This window comes from Callithrix jacchus, chromosome 14 (assembly GCF_049354715.1).
Source record: "Callithrix jacchus isolate 240 chromosome 14, calJac240_pri, whole genome shotgun sequence".
Lineage (NCBI taxonomy): Eukaryota > Metazoa > Chordata > Mammalia > Primates > Cebidae > Callithrix > Callithrix jacchus.
Genome location: NC_133515.1, coordinates 43,638,628 through 43,662,703, shown reverse-complemented (window position 1 = coordinate 43,662,703; position 24,076 = coordinate 43,638,628). Strand labels below are relative to the sequence as shown.

Below are 24,076 nucleotides of genomic sequence, written 5' to 3'. Positions count from 1 at the left end.
TGATTCACCTGCTTCGGCCTCCCAAAGTGCTGGAATTACAGGCGTGAGCCACTGTGGCCAGCCATCAAAATTTCTCGAATACAGCATCTTCTCTTATCTGGGGATATTCCAGTTCCTGGAAATTTTCTCACTGAGTTAACTTTTTGTTTAGAGCTACCTTTCACAATCAAAGGTTTCCTCAAATTTCTAGTGGTATTTTCCCATCCCATATAAAAGTGAAGCACTAAACACCTGTCTGCAAGATTTGTGTACTTAAGCAGGCCTTATTGACTGGCTGTAGAGGGACTGGTGGCCAGTTGGCTTTTTTGGTGGGTGCTCGCCAATGTAACTGCCGTCTCTCAGGAGTCACTTAGTTTTTCCACAGAAGGATCCTCCAACATCCTGCCCGGTGGGCTTAAGTCTGGCTGTTGACATTCTAGAGCTGAACAAGAATAAATAGCTAAGGATCTCATTTATCTAGTATACAAAGTTGTACTTAATCTATATTTTCTGAACAGTATCACCTAGTAAAGAAGTTTTCTTTCTCCTTTTTAAAGTTGCATTTACTACCTGAGTAACTTTACCCTTCAGCTTTAGGAGCCACAGTGTAATTAATTACTGGTCAGTCTTGGCAAAATCTCCTCTCTGAAGCTAGTGCTGCAAATAGCCATTTGAGTGAGCAGAAATTTCTAACTGCAAGACACTCAAGAAATGCTACCACTGGCTGGGCCTAGTGGCTCTCTCCTGCAGTCTCAGCACTTTGGGAGGCTGAGGCAGGTGGATCACCTGAGGTCGGGAGACCAGCCTAGCCAACATGGTGAAACCCTATCTTTACTATAAACACAAAAATTCAGCTGGGCGAGGGGCTCACATCTGTAATCCCAGCACTTTGGGAGGCTGAGGCAGGTGGATCACTTGAGGCCAGGAGTAGAGACCAGACCAGCGTGGGCAACATGGCAAAACCCCATCTTCTACTAAAAAAACACAAGTTAGCTGAGTGTAGTGGTGCATACCTATAGTCCCAACTATTAGGGAAGCTGAGGAAGGAGAATCACTTGAACCCAGGAGGTGGAGGCAGCAGTGAGCTGAGACTGTTCCATTGCACTTCAGCCTAGGTGACAGAGAGAGAGAGACTCCGTCTCATTGGGAAAAAAAAAAAGAACTGCCAGCATTGACCACTGACACCTGTAGGTTAATATGAGTATGAATTAAGGTCTCCAAATGAAGGGAGAAAACCCTATTTAATTGAGATACACTCATACATTTTATTAAGGCTCTGAAATTAAAATTCATCGATTTGGATGTACATTCTTCAAATTCTAAACACAACAGTCAAAATGCAGTGACTATAATAAAATGTAATAACCTCCTATAAAGAAATGATTGGGGACTATCATTTTTGTGATTTAATAACACACAGTGAAAATCCAGGAAGAATGAATTGAATTCCTTCTGGGTTTATTCCTGCTCATGCTTAAGACTGATGATTTCGTGAAATAAAGAACATTTAAAAAAGAAAAAATAATATGTATTTTTTTAAGTGGACCCAGCCTGGGAGCAGGGGGTGGGGGGCAGCTTTTTTCTTCCTTTTTTTTTTTGAGATGGAGTTTCGCTCTTGTTACTAGACTGGAATGCAATGGCACGATCTCGGCTCACCGCAACCTCCACCTCCTGAGTTCAAGTGATTCTCCTGCCTCAGCCTCCTGAGTAGCTGGGATTACAGGCACGCGCCACCATGCCCAGCTAATTTTTTATATTTTTAGTAGAGACGGGGTTTCACCTTGTTGACCAGGATGGTCTCGATCTCTTGACCTCGTGATCCACCCGCCTCGGCCTCCCAAAGTGCTGGGATTACAGGCGTGAGCCACCGTGCCTGGCCTTATTTTTAAAAAAAAAGAAATCATCACTCTCAGACTGGGTGCAGTGGCTCACTCCTGTAATCCCAGCACTTTGGGAGATGGAGGCGGGCGGATCACCTGAGATTGGGGGTTTGAGACCAGCCAAGTGAAACCCTGTCTCTACTAAAATTACAAAAATTAGCCAGGTGTGATGTGTGCCTGTAGTCTCAGCTACTCGGGAGGCTGAGGCAGGAGAATCGCTTGAGCCCAAGAGGCAGAGGTCGCAGTGAGCCAAGATAGTGCTTAGTGCCACTGTACTCCAGCCTGGGCAACAGACACTCTGTCTCAAAAAAAAAAAAAAGAAAAAAAAAAATCATTACTCTCATTTGAAAGATTTGTTTTCTTATTCCTATAAGTACATTTTGTTTTTCTAATTCAACTGTAGCCTCAGGAGCACTGCAGAGTACTTAGTAAACCTGTCTTTGTACATGCAATCTAGTTCTTAACTGCCTTTTCAAACGGAATAGAAGTGTAACACATACATAAAAGGAAGATGAGGAAGCACAGGGACAAACACGAAGAAAATAAAGACTAGAATGTGATTCACATTTTCAACAAGTATCAGCAAGGAAAATGAGACCCTGGTTTCATAATTAATTAAATCTGCAGAATGCCAATTCCATTTGGTGTTAAACAGTAACCCATGTAAACCACTGATTCCCAATTAAGATTCTGAAAAATTAAAATACCTGAGTGAATATAACAACACGGCTAGACCAAAAAGAAAAAAAATCTCACACAATAATCACTGCAAGAAGATCCCACAGGTTATAGAAAACATAAAGGAACTTTAATATCCAAACAGTCAAGGTAAAGAATACTGGATTAATACCCATTAAGTGTGAATCACTGCAGGTTCTTTACAGTACCAGAAAGTAAAATCTGAATTTGCATATTGCAGAGAATGAAACCATTTTAAAACTTTAATTTCCTTACCTGATACTAATACTGGTATGCTTTTTAGACTGAAAACTAAGAGTAAGATTTAAACTAAAGACAGGTGTTCCTAAAATGTGAATCTGTTCGGTAGTAACCTTTCATGAGTACTGATACCACTTTATCCTCAAAAAGTAGTCAATGTACATTTTTAAGATTTGTGCAATAACCAAATATACTGCCAAATAAAAACTATTAGTGGAGACAGTCCAAATGAAAGAAAACTATACTTTTGTTTAAATTATTTATGCCCAAATAATTTACCCTGCAGTCCATGAGATGTACAGGAAATAATTTTTTTTTTTTAATAAGAGAAAAATGAGGGTCCTAAAATAGAAACATATGCCAGAAGAAATCTAAAAATAGCTTCCTGATATTTCATTTTTTAATATTTTGTTTAAGCTGCTTTTGGTTACATGCCCTGATCTGTAGATATTAACAAGGAAATAAAATTTCCCAGTATTTAAAAAATTTACTCATCTTCCATAAAGCGACTTTTAATGTATCAACACTTAAAAATACACAGTGACTTAATGAAATAGCACAACTGCATAGAATTGAGCTCCAGAGAATTAAACACTCGAACTGTCTTTCCTGGGTTCTGGTTTACTACGGTATTGGCCTAGAGACCAGCTTAGAGTCATTTGCCCCTACCTGGGAAATGCAGGCCAGGAAACTTAAGATTTTGCAGGCCTTTTCTGTTTCTAGGTAAAATGCTGGAAGCTCTTTGAAGGTCGTGAAAACCATCAACTATTCAAATGTGTATACTAAGACCTTTCTGTTCTGAGTCAAAGAAGGAGGAGGTTTGAGACCTTCAGTGAAAACAAAATGAAACTTCCCACACAAGTCTTCTAAGAGACTCTGAAATATGCTAGAAATTTCAAAACTAGAACAATGCCATCAAAGATTAAACCTCTTAATGCTTGGAGCACCCCAAAATAATAAAATTGGAAACTCAAGGAAAACAGGTACCAAAAGAATCAAAATAATGATTGCACTGAGGATTCTCTTCTTTGAAGGCTGTTTAAGGAGGTAGGATTTTAAGGTTTTTTTTGTTTATCTTTTGGCCTCTGAACATTTAAAAAACACTTTGCCCAGCTGGTCCTTCAGACAAAATTTGGAGGTCACAATGAACCCCAAGCCTGACACAAAGACAATTTCACAGCTATCATTTGTACATATTAAGTTGATTCACTCTTTTTGAGTAAATTTACCTAGATAATGGCAAATTAATATGTTCCTTTACATACTACTTTGTATCTCAAAATTCTTGAAAAACAAGAGCAGATGACTTTGTATTCAAAGACTACCAAAGTGTGTATTTGATTTTCACATGCAAACAACTTAAAACCTTATAAATCTCATGTCAACTCTGCATAATGCCTTGAAGGAAATGACATACAAAGTTTGCTACCTGTGCAAAATATTAAATTGCGAAAACATTTTACATAATGAAATAATACATGTAAATGTTGAAGTTGACACATGAAATTAACATGGCATAAGAACTTATCACATTTCAGATATTTTCTTTCGTAACAAGTTTTTGTTTTTATAGTTCCTGGTACACAGCAAAGTTTATCACAGAAGATAAAAATCCTTTTAAACAAATCTAACAGAGAATTCTTGAGGCACCTTCTTATATAAAACACAAGATGAATGCAATTATCAATCCATCTGAGAAAAGTTTTCAATCTAAATGAACATCATTTTCTCATTTAAGTATACTTTACAGAACTTTAATAAGGCAAGACAAATTTGTGAAAAAGATGTAGATACAAAAATGATGTAAACTAATAATTTATATTAAAAAACCCCAAAAGTATAACAGCGGAGATGGGACAGCTCAAACAATGCCTTTTTTTTTTTTTTTTAACCTAAAACAGAATTGTGCATAAGCTGAAGATTAGAAAGAACTTCTAGACTCTGCACAGTTTTGGTTTTTTTTTTTTTTTTTTTTTAGCGTCTTTATATTACATGTTTTAAATCATATCAGGAATGCAAACTAGAACTGCACACTACTTTAGTGGAAAAAAGTTCAATATTGTGCAATTTTCTGCCTCTTAATATTTAAAAAGTGGCAGCAATCCCTGCATTTGTGTTTGAAACAAGGATCTGAGAAACTTTATCAAAAAAGGTAATGAAGGCAAAAATTGGCAGACATCCAGCATCTTGTTTCTTTTTAAAACAATGTGGATGATAAGTAATTTCATGATTAAAAATGAATCTTTTAAATAAATACATTGTATCTGACATTTGCACTGACTGATTTGATAAATCTTTAAGTAAACAACGGCTTTACTACACTCCCTGTAGCCTCAAGCCACTGGCTTTAGATTCTGGAGTCCTTTTTCACTGGGTTTCATACCCTGCCACTCTATACCCGGAAGGCTGATTAGGCAACATGCTCCCATTTTGCCCTTGAGGTGGCTGCACTCCGTAATTTGGTCCCATCCATGGTGCAGAAGACTGTGTTTGACTGGTGGAGAATGTGAAAGAAGCAGAGCGGGGAGGAAATCCACTGATTAAAAGAAAGTATTGGCAAGAACAAATACTGGAAATGGGAAACATACTTTTTAAAAAATCCAAATAGAATAACTATGCCAGGGAAAATGAAAGCTTTTACTAAAGTTTTCCCCTTTTCTAAAGCTTTTTTGGAGACAGAGTCTTGCTCTGCCCCCCTGGCTAGATTCATTGCAACCTCCGCCTCCTAGGTTCAAGCAATTCTCCTGTCTCAGCCTTCTGAGTAGCTGGGATTACAGGCGCATGCCACCATGCCTGGCTAATTTTCCTTTTTTTTTTGAGACAGAGTTTCACTCTTGTTAGGCTAGAGTGCAATGGCAAAATCTCAGCTCACCGCAATCTCCACCTCCTGGGTTCGAGCGATAGTCCTGCCTCAGCCTCCCAAGCAGCTGGGATTATAGGCATGTGTCACCATGCTCAGCTAACTTTTATATTTTTAGTAGAGACAGGGTTTCTCCATGTTGATCAGGCTGGTCTTGAACTCCTGACCTCAGGTGATCCGCCCACCTAGGCCTTCCAAAGTGCTGGGATTACAGGCATGAGCCACCACGTCCAGCCTAGTATTTTCCTCTTAAAATCAAGCATCCTAGCCAGTCGTTGTGGCTCACACTTGTAACCCCAGCACTTTGGGAGACTGAGGTGGGCGGATCACCAGGTCAGGGGTTCAAGACCAGCCTGATCAACACGATGAAACTCTCTCTCTACTTAAAAATACAAATATTAGCTGGGTGTGGTAGCACATACCTGGACCCCAGCTACTCAGGAGGCTGAGGCAGGAGAATTGCTTGAACCTGGGAGGTGGAGGTTACGGTGAGCTGAGATTGAGCCATTGCACTCCAGCCTGGGCGATAGAGTGAGACTCTGTTTCAAAAATAAATAAATAAATAAAAATAAAAAACAAAAAAACCCGGCCGGGCATGGTGGCTCACGCCTATAATCCCAGCACTTTGGGAGGCTGAGGCGGGTGGATCACGAGGTCAAGAGATTGAGACAATCCTGGTCAATAAGGTGACACCCCGTCTCTACTAAAAATACAAAAATTAGCTGGGCATGGTGGTGCGCGCCTGTAGTCCCAGCTACTCGGGAGGCTGAGGCAGAATTGCTTGAACCCAGAAGGCGGAGGTTGCAGTGAGCCGAGATCGCACCATTGCACTCCAGTCTGGGTAACAAGAGCGAAACTCCGTCTCAAAAAAAAAAAAAACAAAAACAAAAACAAGCATCCCTCTATGTTTAATTTGGGCAGTTTAACTTTATTAGAAATTAAAGCTAGGCCGGGCGTAGTTACTCACGCCTGTAATACAACCACTTTGGAGGCCAAGGCGGGCAGATCACCTGAGGTCGGGAGTTCAAGACCAGCCTGACCAACATGGTGAAACCCCGTCTTTAAAAAAAAAAAAAGAAATTAAAGCTAAGAAAATACCCTGAACCTATAAACATTCATCTCCTTTGAATATAGAAAAACCCAACCCCACTACTCTTAGAAAAGAAAACTGTCCATCGCTATCTTGGCTGAACAATATTTGTTGAGTTAGCCGCTACCTGGAAGAGCCAGGTAGGTTTCCCACAATGATAAAAAAACTGATATTTATATTACTCAAAGAAGAAATGAAAGCAATCATTAGCATATGTAAATTCGTAAAAATTCTCAACATTACCAGATTTTTTTTTTTTTTGAGACAGGTTCTCATTCTGTCATCCAGGCTAGAGTACAGTGGTATGATCTCAGCTCACTGCAACCTCCATCTCCCCAGGCTCAAGCAATTCTCTCACCTCAATCTCCCGAATAGCTGGGACTATAGGCACGTACCACCATAACTGGCTAATATTCTTTTGTACTTTTTGTAGAGATGAGATTTCACCATGTTGCTCGAACTCCTGGACTCAAGAGATCCACCTGCCTTGGCCTTCCAAAGTGCTAGGATTACAGGCATGAGCCACTGTGCCCAGCAACACAATTCTTTTTTTTTGAGACAGAGTGTTGCTCTGTTGCACAGGCTGGAGTGCGGTGGCATGGTCTCGGTTCACTGCAACCTCCGCCTCCCAGGTTCAAGTGATTCTCCTGCCTCAGCCTCCCAAGTAGGTGGGTCTACTGGTGTGCAGGACTACACCTGGCTAATTTTATATTTTTAGCAGTAGTGGGATTTTGCCATGTTGGCTAGGCTGGTGTTGAACTTCTGGCCTCAACTGATCTGCCAGCTTTAACCTCCCAAAATGCTGGGATTACAGGCGTGAACCACAACACCCAGCCTACAAAATTCTTTTTTAACAGTCTAAGTATTTTTATTTCCAGTGTGTTTTTCAGAAATATAAGTAAAATAGTGTAATTCAGGGTGTATAAGGAAGCTTGTAATATAATAATACATGAGGCTGGGTGCGGTGGCTCATGCCTGTAATCCCAGCACACTGGGAGGTTGAGGCGGGTGGATCATCTGACGTCAGGAGCTTGAGACCAGTCTGGCTAACTTGGCGAAACCCCATCTCTACTAAGAACACAAAAATCAGCTGGGCGTGGCGGTGCATGCCTGTAATCTCATCTACTCGGGAGGCTAAGACACGAGAATTGCTTGAACCCAGGAGGGGAAAATTGCAGTGAGCCAAGATTGCACCACAGCACTCCATCCTGGGTGACAGGGTGAGACTATCTCAAACAAAACAAAACATGAATATACCCTTTTTACAGAAAAAAGCATAATGAATACAACAACTAGCATCAAAGTCCGTGTATATAAGAATGGCTAAGTGACCATTAGTCATGTGAAAAGCTTAACAACTATTAAGCTCTTATTTTCTTACTAAAAAATGAGTCCTTTCAAGGCTATAGTTATGCTTTACACAAGGGGCCCTATTACTAATTCTTAAAATTTCTTCCTACTTAAAATTTCTTTAGACATTTTCAAAGGTTAGTAAAGGAAGAGGTCAGATATGCTTACTTAAATCCTTGCTGGTTCCATGCCTGGCCATACATTCCATATGCAGGAACTTGCCAGCCATTAGGCATATACTGGCCAATTTGCTGTGCATTTCCATACCACTGGCCCCACTGGCCATAAGGTTGTGGATATCCAATTTGACTCTGCTATTAAGTAAAATTTAGTATTATTTAAAGTTAACTGTATATATACAATCCTAATATGTTAATACCACAAATTCTTTGCCAAAACACACAGGGCCATCCTTATAATTAAAATAACAGGATAAACAAGAGTTGACTGCTAAAAAAAAATTAAAAAGTGAGGTTAGACTGTTGTAACTCTACGTGATACTCTGAATGGCATAAATTTTGGAAGGCATCAGTTGATACCCTAGCAATAAATATTAGACTTAGTAGAATGTTTAAGTGTTTGGCATACTATCCATATAATTGTTTCCTTTAGATAGAGAAGATGTGATTACTTATTTCTATATTCAGCTTACTTAAGAAACTTAAATAGTTTAGGATTTGCTTACTTCTATCTCTGTGCTCCATTTACAATTTCCTCATAGAAATCTTTGTGGAATCAAGTTTGAATTACTAAAGCTGCCTGGAAAAAAAAATAAGGCAGCAAAATCTGCAAGAAAAATGCCAAGGCCATAACTATATTTACAGCTTTATTTTCGTTTCAGTTGAGTCAAGCATGCTTGTGAGTTCTCCAAATAGTGTGTGAATAAATTACTAAGTATTAAAAAAAGATTTAATACCCTTTTAGGTTTCTCGGAGCATTTTAAAATCCACTGTGTGAGCATGAGTCAACTGAGGCGGTCACATTCATGTCACTACTGCAATCCATGAAACACCATTCTGGAACTATAATACATGTAGGAACAGCCCTTATGTACTATCATTTTAGCTAGAAATTTATTAATAAGGATTATCAACAATCTTCACTTTAAAATAATATTATTAGTCCAACAATTATTTCTCAAAGTTAAGAACCCTCTCACCTGTTGCACGGGATTTATCATATCAAGAGTTTCTTTGCCCCAATAGCATTTCACAACATGACCTTCAATGGTAGTACCATTAACAGAAACAATTGCATGTGCTGCACTTTCATGGGAATTGAACCTATTGAAAACAATATTAAGAATCACCAATACAAATTCTTTTAAATATTAAGGAATAAAACCTATTTTTAAAAATCAGGGTAAGTCTGAGGTAAAACAGTTTGCATAAAAGAATCAATAATATGGCACATTTTCTTTGCTATTTTTTTTTTTCAAAAATCTTGTAGTTTTGGGAAAACTTGTGTTAACAGAGAATGTGTATTTGCTGGCCTTGTGTTAGAAGGAGGGAGCAATTAAATCACAGAGATGGCCGGGTGCAGTGGCTCATGCCTGTAATCCCAACACTTTGAGAGGTGGGCTGTTCATGAGGTCAAGAGATCGAGACCATCCTGACCAACATGGTGAAACCTGTCTCTACTAAAAATACAAAGATTAGTTGGGCATGGTGGTGTGCGTCTGTAATCCCAGCTACTCAAGAGGCTGAAGCAGGAAAATTGCTTGAACCCAGGAGGTAGAGGTAGCAGTGAGCTGAGATTAGGCCACTGCACTCCAAGCTGGGCGACAGAGCAAGACTCTGTTTAAAAAAAAAAAAAAATTACAGTGGCAAACACGTTAGATGCTAGAGAAACTGCATTTTCTTTCTGAGACGGAGTCTGACTCTGTTACCCACGCTGGAGTACAGTGATTGTGATCTTGGCTCACTGCAACAACCTCCACCTCCTGGGTTCAAGTGACTCCTGCCTCAGCCTCCTGAGTAACTGGGATTACAAGCATGTGCCGCCACACCTAGCAAATTTTTGTTTTAGTAGAGATGGGTGGTTTCACTATGTTGGCCAGGCTGGTCTGAAACTCATGACCTCAGGTGATCCACCCGCCTTGGCCTAACAAAGTACTGGGAATACAGGTGTGATTCACTGCATCCGGCCAAAATTTCGATTTCTTTATAACCAAGGTAAATTTTTAAGAAAACAATGTAAGTGTTTAAAAAAATATTTTGGAGGATTAAGTTTTTTATTTTTATTTCTTTTCTGATTTTCCAGTTATATTAGCAAGGAAAAAGTATTTTTTAAAAAAATCATCCTTACCGAACAAATGAATACCCTTTATCTGGAAAGACTCGAATTTCCATTATTTGTCCAAATGGTGAAAAAGTCTGACGCATTAGTTGTTCTGTTAGACAAAAAACAAAAACAAATCACACTAAGTTACAAATAAAGCCCACAAATATTAAGCTTTGCACTTTAAATATTAATGCCACACAGGGAAAGCTCCCATACCTGTTAGCCCGGAAGTAACACCTCCACAGTATACAGTACAGTTGCTTGGACTAGACTGATTTACAACCTCATCATATGATAGCTGTTTGGTATTTGCTGGTGAGAGAAAAGGTTTATGTCTTTAATTCATTAAAATGTGCAGAAAGGGAAAAGCAGCATTCACTACACTACTGTAAAGGTAACATTAACATTAACCAAAATGCTCATATCATATATATTATACTTCAGTCCAGGATTAAACCTCCCCAACAAATGTCTAAAAAATTACCCAGTATTTTCTACTTAATAGGAGACTTGAAATTAGAAATAATATTATTTATAATTACAAAAATGAAAACTAAGTACATTTTTGAACAGTAGTCTTGATTTGCTTCTCATCTATTTCTGCAATAAGTCTCCGGGAACAGCTCTAACATTTAAAATCTATTGTATTTTTCTCCAAAATTCCACATTTCCTTTTCTTCTCCAATACACCTACACTCATATGTACTCTTTGGAGCGGGAGGCTTTCGGGTTGCCCAGTTAGTTCTGATTTGTCTTCCACCAAGCCACTGGCCACCCATCTGTTGAATGGCGTTTTCAGCATCCTGTTCCGCACAACATTAGAAACAATAAAGAAGTCACTATTAGTTGATGTTAAACAACTTTAAGCAGTAGAGAAAACTTGGTGCTTTTCACAAACGTTTTAAGTGAAAATGCCTTGCGAGGCGGGGTGCGGTGGTTCATGCCTGTAATCCCAGCAATTTGGACACTTACATTGCTTCCTTAAATTCTTTGGCCAAGGTGGACAGATCACGCGGTCAGAAGATCGAGACCATCCTGGCCATGGTGAAACCCCATCTTTACTAAAATAAAAAAAATTAGCTGGGTGTGGTGGGGCACGCCTGTAGTCCCAGCTACTCAGGAAGCTGAGGCAGGGGAATCATTTGAACCCGGGAAATGGAGGTTGCAGTGAGCCTACATTGTGCCACTGTACTCCAGCCTAGCGACAGAGCAAGACTCCATCTCAAAAAAAAAAAAAAAGAAAGAAAATGCTTTACAAAAAATATGATCACTTTCCTAAAATGCAATGGTGCTTTTAATTTTTAAATTTATTTTATTTTATTTATTTATTTTTTGAGACAGAGTCTTGCTGTGTCGCCCAGGCTGGAGTGCAATGGTGTGATCTTGGCTCACTGCAACCTCGGCCAACCAGGTTCGAGCGATTCTCCTGACTCAGTCTCCCGAAGACGTGGGATTACAGGCACCCACCACCATACCTGGCTAATTTTTGTTGGCCAGGCTTCTTGAACTTCTGACCTCAAGTGATCTATCCACCTCAGCCTCCCAAAATGCTAGGACTGTAGGTGTGAGCCATTGTGCCCAGCCCAATGGTGCTTTTTAATTATTTTTCTTTTATTTGAATATTAAACTTTGAGAATATTAATCATGTGAAAAAGTCCTGAGCCCAAAAAGCCCTAACGAGTTATATATCATAAAGTTCATACAACTCAGACTAGTATAGAAGAAAATCTTAAACAAATAAGCCTGTTAACAACAATATTTGGTTTCTCATTCATCCAACAAATAAATATTGTAGTTATGTTCCAGGCACGAGGTTAAGAGCTAGGGATACACTGCTAAACAAGCATACATGGTCTCTTACATTCTTTTGTAGGGAACAAATAAACCAATTACAAATTGTAATAAGAGCTATGACAGAAACAAAAGGCTGAGATAGAGAATGTGGGCACAAGAATATACTACAGACTGGATGAATAAAGAAGGTCTTTTTGAAATAACTTTTAAACTGAGCCTGAAAGCAGCAGGAGCTGGCCAAGTTTAAACAATGGGGAAGAAAGCCTCAGTGGAGAGAAAGGTATTCCAAAGTGTGTTAAAGCAGGGAAGAGTTTGGCATGCATCTAAAAGAAGCATGTGAGAGAAAACTAGGTTCAATGGAACCTAGTGAGCAAAAAAGAATGTCAGAGAATGAAATCGAAAGAGTCTAAGCAAGGAATTGTCATGACCTATGTTTTAAGAAGGCCATTCTTAGTGCTAAGAGAATGGCTTAGGGTAATGGGTAGTAAGGGGATAAAGATACTTTAAAAAGTTTGAAGACATATAAATGAAGACCATTTGTTAATAAGTGTGGAACAGAGAAACAGACTGAAGATACAAAATTCATGCAGACTAGAGAAAGGGCCCACGACAGAGCCCTGAAAAACAGCAAAAATTGAAACACGGGTAAAGGAATAATCACTAGTAAGGTGACTAAGAAGGAGCAGCCAGTGATGAAGGAAGAAACCCACAAGAGTACGGTCAAGGGGGCCAAGAAAAGAGGTTAAGAGGTGACCTTGAAAACAGAGTAGCGTTGGTAGAAAGTGAGAGTAAAAATCAGCTTAGAGTAGACTCAAAAGTAAATCGGGTGTAACTTTTGTGCACGCACATGAAAGATAAGCTTAACCTAGTTTTGAAGGGACAGGCAAATTCAAGGCCTTTCTTGAGATATGATAAGGAAATACTTTAAAAAAATTGAATAGGGGTGTCATCTGTCATCCAGGTGTGATCATAGCTTACTGCACCCTTGAACTCCTGGGCTCAAGTGATACTCCCACTTCAGCCTCCTGGTAGCTAGGCCTATAAGCAAGCACCAATACGCCTGGCTATTTTTTTTATTTATTTTTATTTTTATTTTTACTGTGGTAGGAATGGCCTTAACTGGTTGCAACAGACAAAGGGAGGAGATTTGGTGTCCACAGACTAGGTCACCAGGCTTTTTTTTTTTTTAATGGAGACAGGGTCTCCATTATGTTGCCCAGGCTAGTCTCTAACTCCTGGACTCAAGCAATCCTCCTGCCTTGGCCTCCCAAAGTTCTGTTATTACAGGCATGAGCTACTGTGCCTGGCAGGAAACACACATTACACATTCTTTTTTTCTGAGATGGAGTCTCACACTGCTGCCCAGGCAGGAGTGCAATGGCATGATCTTGGCTCACTGCAACCTCCGCCTCCTGGGTTCAAGTGATTCTCCTGTCTCAGCCTCCCAAGTAGTTGGGATTACAGGCATTCACTATCATGCCTGGCTAATCTTTTGTATTTTTAGTAGAGATGAGGTTTCACCATGTTGGCCAGGTTGGTTTCAAACTCCCGACTTCAAGTGATCCATCTACCTTGGCCTCCAAAAGTGCTAGGATTACAGGCGTGAGCCACTGAGCCTGGCCAGAAATGTACACTTAAAAAGAAGCAAATATTATCAACACTAACTAGTCAGAACTCCATGAGATGCTTAACTAATGTTATATGTTGAATTGATAAGTCCTACACCCTGGTATCTGTGAATGTGGCCTTGTTTGGAAACAGGGTCTTTGCAGAAGTAATTAAGATGAAAGTTATATTGGATTAAGGTGGGTCCCAAATCCAATGACTCAAGTCCTTGTAAGAGGTAAAGATTAGACTGGGCACGGTGGCTCACACCTATAATTCCAGCACTTTGGGAGGCTGAGGCAGGTGGATCACTTGAGACCAGGAGTTCAAGAACAGCCTGGCCAACATGGCAAAACCCTGTCTCTACAAAAAATATGAAAATTAGTTAGGCATAGTGGTGCACACCTGTAGTATCATCTACTTGGGAGGCTGAGAAGGGAAAATCACCTAAGCCTGGGAGGTTGAGGCTGCAGAGTGAGACCCTCTTTTTCTCTCAATAAAAAAAAAAAAAAAAAGATTATATGGCTATACAAAGAGGGAAGATGGTTAGGTGAAGATAAAGGCCGAAATTAGAGTTATACAGCCACAAGACAAGGAATGGCAAGGATTACCAGTAACCATCAGAAGCTTAGAAGCAACAAAGGACTCTTCCAGAGCCTTCAAGAGAGCACGAACATGCTGACACCTTGATTTTGAATTTCGCACCTCCAAAACTTTGAGAAAATAAATTTTTGTTCCCCTAAGCCATCTAGTTTATGATACTTTGATACAGCTCCTCAGGAAAAAAATAAAACTATTCACTCAAAAAAGTAGGAAAAAACCATATAATAAATGTCTATGTTGGTGGTTATGAATGGGAAATAAAGTGAAACAACTCTTGAGAATTATAGTAGAGAAATGGGGATACAGGTAGGGAAGAGATGTAAGAATAAAGAGTGGTTTTGAGGTCAGGCGTGATGGCTCACACTTGTAATCCCAGCACTTTGAGAGGCCAAGGTGGGCGGATCACCTGAGGTCGGGAGTTCTAGAATAGCCTGACCAACATGGACAGACTCTATCTCTACTAAAAATACAAAAAATTAGCTGGGTATGGTGGCATATCCCTGTAATCCCAGCTACTTGGGAGGCTGAGGCAAGAGAATTGCTTGAACCTGGGAGCAGAGATTGCAGTGAGCTGAGATCGTGTCATTGCACTCCAGCCTTGGCAACAAGAGCGAGACTTCATTTCAAAAAAAAGAGTGGTTTTGATTGGGGTACTAGATAGCCAGGGACGATGGCTTGTGCCTATAACCCCAGCACTTTGGTAGGCCGAGGCCGCAGGGACTGGTGGAAGCCAGGAATTCGAGACCAGCCTGGGCAACAAACTGAGATTGTTCCCACAAAAAAAAAATTTTTTTGTTTTGTTTTCTGCCTCTCAGGATCAAGGGATTCTCCTGCTTCATCCTCCTGAGTAGCTGGGATTACAGGTGTGCACCACCATGCCTGGCTAATTTTTGTTTTTTTGGTACAGACAAGGTTTTACCATGTTGGTCAGGCTGGTCTCAAACTCCTGACCCTGTGATCCACCTGCCTCAGTCTCCCGAAGTGTTGGGATTATCAGTGTAAGCACTGCAACTGGCCTTTTTTTTTTTTTTTTTTTAAATAAATTATGTGGGCATGGTGGCATACACCTGTAGTCCCAGCTACTCTGGAGGCTGAGGCAGGAGGATGGCTTGAGCCCAGGAGTTCTGAGGCTTTGGTGAGCTGTGATCACACCTCTGCACCCCAGCCTGAGTGAGACGCTGTCTCAAAAAAAAAAAAAAAAAAAAAATCTATTACTGCTCGGGTTCAACAAAATTCATAAAATAATAATAATAAAAACAGAAATACCAGGTGTTTTTTGGTTGATGAGAATCATCCAGTGGAGAAAGAATAGCATGATGACACAGGATAATAAAAAAACCAGTATATATTATATGATTCCATTTATAGAAAATATTGAGTACAGGGAAATCTATAGTCAGTAGATTGACAGTTGCTCAGGGCTGGCAGGAGGGATAGTAAAGGAAAAAGATAGTGACTGCTAATGAGTCATGTAGCTTCTTTTTGGGATGGTAAAAATATTCTAAAATTGATTTTGGTGATACTTGCACAATTCTATGAATTACCTAAAAACTACTGAATTGTACACTTTATTTATTTATTTTTGAGACAGGATCTCACTCTGTCGCCCAGGCTGGAGTGCAGTGGTGCAATCTCAGCTCACTGGAACCTCAACTTCCTGGGCTCAGGTGATTTCCCCACCTTAGCCTCTCAAGTAACTGGGACTACAGGTGTGAGCCACCATGCCTGGCTAATTTTTGTATTTTTTTGTAGAGAAAGGGTTTTGCCATTTTGCCCAGGCTGCTCTCAAACTCCTGGGATCAAGTAATCTGCCTTCCTTAGTCTCCCAAAGTGCAGGGATTACAGGCCAACCACACTGTGTACTTGAATTATATCTTAATAAAGCTGCTGTTAAAACGAAGCAGTGACAGCATAGGCTCAAAGTCCTTGAAAAGACAAGAAAGGTGGGGACACAATCATAAGTGATTTGGCCTATGACAGGAAGGACCTTTCCTGTACTATAATAGGAGGAATAATGGGAAAATGAATGAATTTTATGTAAGTTTGGTGGTTGAAAGATGAAATTATCTGGACTGATGGGGGCTGAAAATAAAAATTAAAAAAAAAAAGAAAGATGAGAAAATTCTTGTATGATAGTCTCTTTTTTTATCAGAGAAGCATGCGATAAGGGTGTTAGCTTAGGGTAATGATGGAGGAAGAAGGGAGGATATCTGAAGAGATGGAGCAGTGAGGAATAAAATAGTCATCACGAAGAATGGGAAATCAAATGTATTAGAGAAACACATGATTGCCTAGATAGTACTCTGTACTCATCTACAATGTGTGACTATTAAATTAGAAGCAAAACCACTTGAACTCAGTTTTTTTCCAACAACATTCAGTTATTTTTGGGTAGGCAGAGAAGCTAAGTTCAATCAGAATTGTGGTTTTCCTAGGATGCAGAACACAGGAAGAGAGGCTGGTGGGTAATTACAATCAAGGTGGTAGCATGGCATAACAGAGCCAAGCACATATCACAAATTTTACAGAAGTTGAAATTTATAGATTATATTATTTACTCAAAGTTACAACTGTTTCATAATGGTTGTCAGAATTTGCATATATCTCAGCTAACTCCAGAGGCTGGGCATAGGTATCAATAGACAACCTTTGCTATTTGACTCCAGTTCATACTAAATACAGATTCAATAGTGATTTTTATATAGCACAACCCTATAGCCCATAATTTCAAAAATGTGAAAAATTAGATCCTAGCCCACCAAACCCCCAACTTATTTCCCTAAGGTGCAGTAAAACATTCTAAAAACCTATGAGGACCTCAAATAAGGAACTCAAATTAATCATGACTATCAATCCGCTGTACAAGGTATTTTTCGACCTTTCTAAAATACTATATACTGTGATTAATAGTAAAGTTTTCAGAAGCAACTAAACTGTTATAATTTTTATTTTCTCATCTCACAGGAAAAGAATAATCTTTTAATTGGTAGATAGGACATGTACATGATTGAGCTTGTATTTCTTTTCTTTTTTTTAAATTGCATTTTAGGTTTTGGGGTACATGTGAAGAACATGCAAGGTAGTTGCATAAGTACACATGTGACAGTGTGATTTGTTGAGCGTGTATATCATTTTCAACTTTTTTTTTTTTTTTCTTAAGACAGGGTCTCACTTTTTCACCCAGGCTGGAGTGCAGCGGTTTGATCACGGCTCACTGCAGCTTTGACCTCCTGGGTTTAAGTGATCCTCTGACCTCAGGCCCATAAGTAGCTGGGGCTACAGGCATGCGTCACCAAGCTTGACTAATTTTTTGTAGAGATGGAGTTTTGCCATAAAGTCTAGGCTGGTTTTGAACTCCTGACCTCAAGTAATCCACCCACTTTGGCCTCCCAATGTGCTGGGATTACAGGATTACAGGTGTGAGCCACTGGGCACAGCCGAATTTTTTGAATTTCCGGAAAAAATAAATAAATAAATAAATAAATAAAAATAAACATATATTTTGTAGACACAGGGTCTCACTATATTGGCAGGGCTTATCTCAAACTTCTCCGCCTCCCAAAGTGCTGAGATTCCAGGCATAAACCACTGTGCCCGGCTAATATTTAATTTTTTAAAAAGTTCCTACCCATCAAAGTATTTTAATTTTTTTTTTTTTGAGTTAGGGTCTCACTCTGTTGCCCAGGCTGTGCTGTTGCATGATTTTAACTCACTGCAAACTCTCTTCCTGGGTTCAAGCAATTCTCCTGCCTCAGCCTCCCTAGTAGCTGGGCCTATAGTCACCCCAAATTTTTGTATTTTTAGTAGAGACAGGTTTTACCATATTGGCCAGGCTGGTCTCAAACTCCTGACCTCAGGTGATCTGCCCGCCTTGGGCTCCCAGAGTGCTGGGATTACAGGCATGAGCCACTGCGCCTGGCCTCATCACAGTACTTTATTAGCTACTTTTAAATTACCATGGGAATACAAACAAGGGAGATAATGGATTAAGTCCATAAATGAGATTTTCAACATCTTCCTTTGGCTAATAATTTAAACAACTTTACTTTACTTCCTATATTCTGAAAACATCAGTACTCTGCATGAATCAGCAGGTGCTAATAAATGTTAAATAGACAAAACAGAAGAAGATATCTTCTAGTGTGGATTTATTTTAATTATCAGTAAAATAAACAGCAGATGAAAGAAAGATTAATAATTAAAACTAAGTGTTTCCATTCTTTACTGTTTAAGCATTGTACATGCACTTCTGATTGAGCTCACCCATTTGTTGAAAAAGGAGACAAAGCCATATCCCTTAGACTTTCCTGTTGCCATGTCTTTTACCACTCGGGCATCTCTGAAATCAGAAACAATCAGAAGTTTAGGTTTGCAAACTCTCCTCTAAATATAAAATGAGAATTTCACACACAACTGATTATCATGTTTCACCTTCATTAAAGTGAACCTTTAATGCAAATTCACCTTTTATTCTACAAAATTTATCATGTATAAGGAAATGAGGCTTAGTTTTATAGACATGCAAATCAGTAACTTAAGTATATATGCATATGTACATTGTACAGAAATTGCCTCTCCAAAAAACTTTTTAAACTTTTAAATATTAAGCATGGTGAAAGCAGCTACTCACATGAACTACTTAAACATTTATAAAGTTCACATGATATTAGATGAATGGCTTTCTTTAACCATGCAATTTATAATTTATTTGATATTACATTCTACCTTATAATTAAAAAAAAAAAAAGAAAACCGGAAACCAAAAGAATAAAAAAGTTGTATATTACCTAAACTAATTAAATTATTTCATTTTTTTCAGATAAATTTATACCCCCCTTTTTGACTAGAGTAAATTTTGAGAACTTGACATTTTAGAAATGTTAAATCATTGAAGAAAAATACTAGACAAACACAAGTTTTAAAGTATACAAGAAAAGATTTTACACTGAATTTTATAATAGCATTCATATAAAATTGATTGGAACTACAAGATATAAAAGCAAAATTTTAAAAAGTCAGAAAGTAAAAAAGCACGCCAACATTTATCCACTGTGAACCGTAGCTTGTAGTTAGCCAGGGCAATTCTGTCCATTCTTCAGAGACACTCTGCAAAATAACCAGAGCCCTATTATTTGAGATTGAGTAAAAACCCAGCCATGATAGCTAAAACTCCATACCTCAAAAAATTGGACTCAAATTGTGCTTCACAGGCAATCTGCTTTTAAGTTAGTCAGGTATGTCACAATGCTTGCTCTCTTAGGACACATGAACAAAACAGGCACTTTTATAACAAAAACCCAAGTCAGAAAGCCATGCAATGTAATTTTCTATTAAAGTATACATAAGCATATTTTAGATCAATTTGAGTGATTTATTAAGTGTTCAGGGTCAAAATGACAAAGACGTGGTGGTGAAAAGGGAAAACTAATGTAAGTCAATTCTCAATATGCAAAAATACTTACTAAATTATCTGTATGGTACACATGCATTTAATTTGGTAGCTGACTCTCTTCTACACTGTAATTTATTAGTCTACCCTAAACTCAAGGAACAGGAAGAGTTCATAAGCTGTATATAAGGGAAACTACCATATTTTTTTTATACTAAATGCTTTTACAGACCACTGTTTATTACACATCTATAAATCAAGCACTGATATTTGCACTTTTTAGAGACTATCAGGGGAACCCTTCAACATACAGTTATCAACTTATCTCCTTTAACAACAAAAAAATCAGGAAAATATGCTGACTGCCAAATGATTCCTTTAAATGTAGGAAAGCTAACTCCTTGTATAGCCTAAAACTCAAACATTATACATTATCTCAATTGAAAATCATAAAACTTAAAGGTCTCACCAAGAAAAAAAAAGTCTACATCAATAATCATTGGGATCATAAGAAAATCTACAAACTAAAAATATGATAGAGAAACATATTTAAGAAAAATAAATTATGACCATGATTTATAAATTATGAAACTGCTAAAATCTGAAGGTCACTTAACTTAAACTCACCAACTGTTAAACAATCTTTGCCTAATCCCAAACTAAAATTCCCAGGTTTTCAAAAAAGCTACCTCAATCAAAATCAAAGCATTTACTTAAAAAGCTACTTAATCTGTTCACAATGTCAGAAAGTTTTTTCTTCTTAAAGTTTAAGGAAATGTTAACCTTGAAAAATGTTCAACTCATATTTATTTCTCTCTGAAAACATTCTCCAGAGAAGCAGCAGCAAAGATCTAGATCAGGCTTCTTTATCTTTTTACGGTCCTGTGACTATTCTGACAATAGGATGAAATTTACAAAGATTTTCCATAGCAAAATGAAAACACAAATATTTGCATAGAGATTTAGAGCCCTTGAGAGGCCAAAGGATAAGACTGTCTTAAGTCTAGATATTTGAAAGCAAGCTAATTATCCTTGAAACTCTAAGACATTATATTAAGAGGAACAATCAGAAAAGAAAAGCTGTATTTATTTTCCTAACCAGGTCTCACAAAGAAAAATGTCATCTGAAAGAAGTCCACTGATAAGCCCTAATTCTGTGACTGCCTTTAAAGCTGGCCATTCCTTGGTCAAATGCATTGTCATCCACTAATCAACAAACTACAACTCTTCAAATGAAAACTCCCAAAATTCATCACCAATGCTACTGGTATTTATTTCCCAGTCTCCTCATCTCATCTCTGCTGATGGTCTGTTCAAACCAAACCACAGTTAGCATTGCCTTTTTAGTACTCTTCTAGGTGGAAAAATAATAGAGCAACCGGAAATCCTGAAGAAGTTTTCTAAACTAAAGAATTACTCCACAGAAAGTACCATAACAACTTGCTATTCTTACTCTAATATGGCATGCTTTTCAAAATTTTAAAGTTCTTCTATGATGAATACTGTATCAAGTAAGGTATTTATTCATAAGGGCCTAAAAGGTATGATTAATAACAAGTGCAAGCAAGGCAGTGCTTCATAAAATACTATAAGGCACTATTATTGTTAGCAGTTTTTTTAAAAGGGTGCAAATACCTAGGAAATAACATTTAATAACTGCTTTTTAGGTTAAATTGTTGAAGTTTCTTTTTGTTAAAATATATTAACACAAAATGCATGGTATCACAGACGTGCCCAATGGATCTAAATTCCTTAGTCACAGCACAGTTTTAACTAAAGATTATCACCAAGCTAGCTTGACACCTATATAAGAAACTATAAAATGTACAATGGCAAATTTGTCTCTTAAAAGCTATGCTAACTGAAAAAGGATTTTAAGGTAATTGAAAACCAAAGGTTTATTCTCATCAACGGGAAAACAATCTTTTGCTGTTAATTTCTTGAATGATCTCTAAACAATGTAATACATTATAAATTAATACAAAAAATTCATACTAAAATTATTTTCAAGTTATGCCTACATATAATTGTTTCTAATTAAAAAGATTTTATTTATCTTCTGTTACTTACGATATTCTTCCAAATGGTGCAAAAGCAGCTTTTATATCTTCAGTTGTAATTTCTGGACTGAGATCACCAACAAAGACATGGAAATGATCTTATAAGGGGAAGGAAGGGGAAGTGAAAAGAAAAATAGAACTTTAGAATTTAAAAAGTACTAAAATCTATCCAATAAAGTATTCTTAAAATGATTATGACTTATGATAAAGTATAAACAAAACACTATCCTATATCTATACAAATCCTATCAACTTTAAACAATGAGTCAAGGTAACAATATAGGAAACATTCTCCTGAAAAGACTGTGATACATCTAACTGGAAGTGACATTTATATTTCTATTTACAGTCAATTATTATACTGGTCTAAGAAAATAAACTAATAATATACAAGTTTCAGTTCTGCAAAAAATTTAATGACTTAGTTACCGTTCTAATAATAATTATTTACTTTTATTCAGTTTACCACTATATTAAGGCTTTCCAAATTAAAATAAAATAGTGGTACTGTGAATTATGTGAACTAGATTTGCCTCAGTTAACACAATTTACTGAAGCTAGCTACATGATATATACTTGGTTTAACCATATTTTGTGAAGAACAATCAAAGAAATACCTTGCATTGCAACAGTTTGATGTTAAAGTATTTGACAGTTTTCTCAAAAGCCAACAGTTTTGGTTGCCCAGACATTACACCATTCAGTTTATGTGAATCCATGTGCAAGTGAACTAAGACTGAAGGCAACAGAATGAAAACAGTAATCCCTTCACTTTATATCAGAACCATTAAAAAAGCATTGGAGAGAAATAACCATCCCATATCTGAGTTTTTAAAAAAGACAATTATCAAAAAAAGAAACACTTTAAAAATGCAAAATTGTTGGACCAACACTTTAAAATGGACACACACATAAATTTGACAAAGCATATTTGGAAAGAAAAGTTACCCATATTTGACAGGCCTTAAACAACATTTTGGATTGCTCTTTGGGAAATAAAATTTGAGGAGCAACTCAAGCATTTGGAAGATCTGGGTATGAAGCCCAGATGGTGACCTCAAGAAAGCAGGGTATCTTGCCCCTTAGTTGATGAAAGTAGTTCTAAGGCATCAGCTGCTACCAAAGGGGTCAGAAAGCTTGAACTAGCACCAAAGTAGTGGACAAGCTATACTTGGTCAACACTGAGAAGAAGTGAGAAAAATATTGCTAGAGAGACAAATAGAAATACTATCTCCTCCCACCCCCCCTCCCCCAAATATCAAACAAAAAACTTCAGGTGGTTAGTGAATACCCTTTCAAGAGATTTCATTTTATGTTTAAGAAGATACAATTACCTTGTGAACGCTGTGTGCTGACAACGGTACTACCTGATGACAAAGATTAGATTTGTTCTTAAATTTATTAACACAAACACATTCAATCATATCTTAGGATAACGATCAAAACATTACTGCAAACATGTATGATGTTTATAGGCTTTACAATAAAACTACTGAGTATAATAAAAACAAATGTTCAAAAAGCATAAAATATACTTACTGCTTGTATCTTTCTTTTGACTGCTGGGGGTTGTTGCCCAATTCACTTTGACTTCCTAAAAAAAATTTTCTACATTTACACTTCATAAAAATAAAGCCCAAAATCATATTTGCATCTATAAACACATAGGAAGTTATCTGTTTAAGATGAAACACTAAGGGAGATACCAGCTCTGGTCCAGTTTCAATACTTATCTTCTGAACCACATTTAGGCAAATAAATAATGTTGACAAATCCTAATCTTTCTGTCTGTTAACATTCAATTAACCTTTTTTACCTAGAAGTACCAACGTTACTTTTTTCCTCTGATTCTTTTCCATTAGCATCCAAACTTGGAGTAATTCAGCAAATATTTTAGTATTTACCATAATACTAACATAAGCTGGTGGCTCATGCCTGTAATATCAACACTTTGGGAGGTCAAGGCAGGCGGATCACCTGAGGTCAGGAGTTCAAGACTAGCCTGACCAACATGGTGAAAATTCCGTCTTTAAAAAAAAAAAAGAAAGAAAGAAAAAAGAAAATACTGACATAAACACAGGAATCTGCCTCTAAAAGCATTATCACATCTTTTTAATATTAAATATGAATAACTGACCTTTTTGCTCTAAAGTGTTTAAAGTTTCAGCTGGGTGTGGTGGCTCACACCTGTAATCCCAGCACTTTGGGAGGCTATAGTGGTAGGAATCACCTGAGGTTAGGAGT

General features: G+C 37.8%; 1 protein-coding gene across 50 annotated transcripts in view; it reads right to left on the bottom strand.

Annotated features, from left to right (window-relative positions):
• Positions 1-200: 200 nt before the first annotated feature.
• Positions 201-24,076, bottom strand: part of TIA1 (TIA1 cytotoxic granule associated RNA binding protein) — a 39,915-nt gene continuing 16,039 nt past the window's right edge. For 8 of the 50 annotated variants that reach the window (XM_078349125.1, XM_078349126.1, XM_078349128.1 and 5 more), the window contains 9 exons: positions 23,372-23,426; positions 21,843-21,930; positions 18,647-18,722; positions 11,076-11,184; positions 10,598-10,693; positions 10,406-10,490; positions 9,258-9,381; positions 8,267-8,412; positions 2,646-5,292 (listed from right to left, as the gene is read on the bottom strand). In XM_078349125.1, coding sequence (XP_078205251.1) covers positions 5,166-5,292; positions 8,267-8,412; positions 9,258-9,381; positions 10,406-10,490; positions 10,598-10,693; positions 11,076-11,184; positions 18,647-18,722; positions 21,843-21,930; positions 23,372-23,426 — 906 coding nt within the window. In that variant the 3' untranslated portion in view covers positions 2,646-5,165. Of the gene's footprint in view, positions 422-778; positions 1,091-2,645; positions 5,293-8,266; positions 8,413-9,257; positions 9,382-10,405; positions 10,491-10,597; positions 10,694-10,942; positions 11,185-18,646; positions 18,723-19,423; positions 19,490-21,842; positions 21,931-22,449; positions 22,569-23,166; positions 23,200-23,371; positions 23,427-24,076 lie in introns of those variants that run through there. The other 42 variants (XM_078349122.1, XM_078349123.1, XM_078349137.1 and 39 more) reach the window with 25 other exon arrangements.